The 3626-nt window shown below is 40.8% G+C and overlaps 1 protein-coding gene across 1 annotated transcript in view; it reads right to left on the reverse strand.

Moving 5' to 3' along the window:
- Window positions 1-3626, reverse strand: part of CUNH15orf61 (chromosome unknown C15orf61 homolog) — a 9190-nt gene that overhangs the window by 5010 nt on the left and 554 nt on the right. The window contains exon 2 of the mRNA XM_017851206.1: window positions 3231-3626. Coding sequence (XP_017706695.1) covers window positions 3231-3576 — 346 coding nt within the window. The 5' untranslated portion in view covers window positions 3577-3626. The remainder of the gene's footprint in view (window positions 1-3230) is intronic.

A 3626-nucleotide genomic window follows, 5' to 3' on the forward strand; every position in this document is an offset into this window, starting at 1 on the left:
AAAAAAAAAAAAAAAAGAAAAGAAAAAAAGCAACACATGCTCTGGACTAATCATATTGCTAAATTTTGTCTTATTTTCTGCAAGAATATATTTGCTGTGTTAAGCTCTTTTTGAGTGTGTTTGTTGAACTACTTTGTGCCTCTCCCTGAAGCTGCATTCCAGTCACTGTGATACCAGAGATTAATCAGGAGAAGCATCACATCACTAGCTGGTAACGAGGAGAAGAGGAAAACAAGGCCCATTCAGACTAGCATCTCTCTATTTTTAGGAATATACTGGATCACAGTTTGTCACCATCACAGGGTTCCCTGGAACTCCTATGAAACCTTTAATAGTGTATCACCTTCTTTGCCCTGATAATGTCCAAAAGAATCTCTAAATACCTCAAGGGAATGTCATCAAAAAATCCACAAAAAACTAGAATAATAAAGCTACTTACAAATCATTTAACCACAAAGAAAAAAAAAAAAGGCAAGTGGCACAGGGGTGGGAGGTGGAAAAAGAATACGAACAAGCTAGGCAGAAATGAGAGAGAAGTAGAGGGAGTAGTTGAAATAAAAAATGAATTTAAAATGCAATATCACAACTTCAAAAGCTGAAAATCAATGGAATGAGGAAGAAAAAAATAGGTTCTAGAAGCAATTACTAATTTTCTAAGCATACTGAGACTAAAATATATAAAATAGGCCTCTTAAACCAAGGCTAAGTATATAAATTTAAGGAATACCTGGTGACACTGACAATTTTGTTTTACAGTATTTATCACAGTTATCAGTTAACATTGATTTTAAAAATTCGTACTTTTGAAAAATCATAAATAGAGAAAAAAACAGTCAATATCTTTTCAGCTAAAATCAAGGGCTGATTTTATTAAGATTACTAGCTTAATAACTATATTATATCTTATTAAAAAATAACCAGGAACCATTAGCAGTAATGCTGTTTGACAGGAGATGGAGTTATGATCTGAGTCAGAAATTCTGCATTTTTTCCCTTTGCTGTCTATTTAATGCAGTCAGACTAATACTCAAAATGGGAAGGTTTGCCACCTATATAACTTATATATTACAAAATCTTCTTTGTAACACAATCTTCTTTGTATGGTTTAAAGTCTGTAAGATTCTATGGAAAATTCAATTTTTTCTGAAAAATTAAATTTATATCTGAAACATATAACATCAAAAGAACCTGAAAATCAGTTCTTTGCATAATAATTCACTTTGAGTCAGTTGAACAGTAGGTAAACCACTGTCAAATTAAGTACTTTAAAAAATTAGAATTCCTCAGTAAATCCCATTCATTCCAATGGTAAGTTGCTTTTCTTAAATCTCAATCTACCTCTCAGCAGGATACCTAGACTGGTAAACCATCAGTAAAATGTCAGCTTCCAATGAAGGGAAGACGGAGGAGAAAAGGAGCAAATGGGTAAACAGAAATCTTTATTATTTACAAAGTGGAAAAATGAATTATTCTAGTAATTACTAATTTGGAAGGGAAGAAGAGGAACAAAATCCTAAGTATAATATTAATAGGATATGTACTTGATCATCCAGAGAGACGACTGTACATCACAGAATAGGAGAGGACTCTATTATCTAATTCACATCCCCTCTACCTTCAGACAAAATTAAAATAAATGTTACCAGATATGTTCACCACTTTAAAATATTTTAAATTTCTTTTATCAGTATATCCCAATTTGTATTAAAGCATGCATGAGCAAAAGTTGTCCTTTTGCTTAACTTAGAACTCTTACTCTCATTTTACCAGGATTTTAGAATGTCCAAAAGACCATACATACCATTAAATCACTCTCACATTAAAAAACAAAACAAAACACACTACAACTGTTGTTTCTTTCAAGTTTAAAAGGTTTTACTTTTCTATGTGTCGAAAGTTCTGAGTATCCACTTTTTTGGGATGTCTTAATATCTATATCTAAAAGAGAGGCCCCTAATCATTAAGGTGATCTTAAACAAAATGTTAAAACTAAAAATGTGACTTTAAAGGAAAAAAAGGCATTTGGCTCATGGTTTACCTATAACCCTCCCGTTATGCTTTTCCTATTATTCTTTAGGGAAGAATGATTTCTTGCTTATGAAAAGCTAAAATAAACTTATACTTCTCGAATCTAGTTAACACTCCAGTCTTCCCAAATAATTTCGAATTGAATTTCCTAAGTCACCTCACCCTTCAACTTCAACCAGCCTCCAAAGTAGTGGGCATGCTCATCAGTCAAATAATAAGAGGCAATTTTAAAGGATAACACTTTGCTAAATAATTTTCTCCTTACAGGACAGTCCAGTGGAGTAACGGCTCAAAAAGTCCATGACTGACATATATGTTATTATAAGTAAAAATACACAGACCATTTTTAACCTTAATGGACGATCAGATTATGTAATAGTATTACTAGCACGGCTGCGCAGAGTATACTTTAATTCTGGCTTTTAAAACCTGGCTGGGTAACATGTTTCATTCAGCTCCATGACTAGATTTTGAATCATTGAAATCTAGACTGATTTTATACAGCTATTAGTAAGTTCAAAACATCCTGAGGCCTTCTGTTTTCCCCTGACCTATTTCCATGTTCGTACCTCTTCTGTCATTAAAGCAAAAGAAAATATACACCTAGTGACAGTAAACACCCTCAGGGCATCTCCATGAAAACATACAAATATTAAAGATCTTTAAAAATATTTTAGGCCTAGTACCTCAGGAAGCGTTATGTTTGGTGAAAACCTTTGGTGCTTTTAGTAAAACAAACTTTGAATTCATATAAAGAAAACAAAGAAACTTAAAGAGTACTTCCAGTTCTTGCAACATAATGCAGCCGCAAAGTGATGTTCACGGGAATGAGTCCTGCCGTGCAGTAGGACGGGTGTCAATTTCGGAGCCACTTTCCAGGGGGCGTTTCCTGACGCCCCCTGGCTTAGTGTCCAGACAGGGGTCGTCCCTGGTTAACTTGGGCAGGACAGGAGGGCGGCCCGCTCCTCCCTAGGCCCGAGGAAGCGCCCGCAGCAGGTGAACGGCTTCGGGAGCCAGGAGCTCGGCAAGCTGAGGACCCTGGGCGAGGACTATAAAGGACCCAAGGCGAAGCCAGCGCCGGGAGGCAGAGCCGACCCCGGCGGGACTCCACCAGCCCGCGAGCGTTCGTCAAGTGCTCGGCCGCTGCGGGGCCGTCCCGGCGGAGCGGGCTTCACCGCGTGGGCGCGGTAGTCGCCACTCACCGAGGTTGACGACCTTGAGCGCCGTGAAGAAGCGGTTCTGTCGGGCCAGGTCCTGCCAGGGCGCCTTGGAGCAGTGGTACTTGATGAAGGGGAAGCAGCCCGTGCGCAGGACGTGGTAGTTGGCGCCCTGCACCGGCCAGTTGAAGTGAGAGAGGCCGAACTGGTCGTTGCGGACGGCGCTGTAGGGCACGCAGAAGGAGGTCCAGTGCGGCAGGCGCCGCTGCAGCAGGTGCCGTGTCAGCACCTCGGAGGCGCTGGGCTTGGGGCGGGCGGCGGCGCGCGAGGCCCACGGCCTGCACAGCAGCAGGCGTAGCGCGACCTCGTGGGCCATCCGCAGGGCCTCCATGGCCCGCCGCGCCGGGGACGCAGGCGGGTGTCCGCAGCCGCCGGCGCACA

Source organism: Rhinopithecus bieti, unplaced genomic scaffold, assembly GCF_001698545.2.
Source record: "Rhinopithecus bieti isolate Rb0 unplaced genomic scaffold, ASM169854v2 scaffold_31548, whole genome shotgun sequence".
Lineage (NCBI taxonomy): Eukaryota > Metazoa > Chordata > Mammalia > Primates > Cercopithecidae > Rhinopithecus > Rhinopithecus bieti.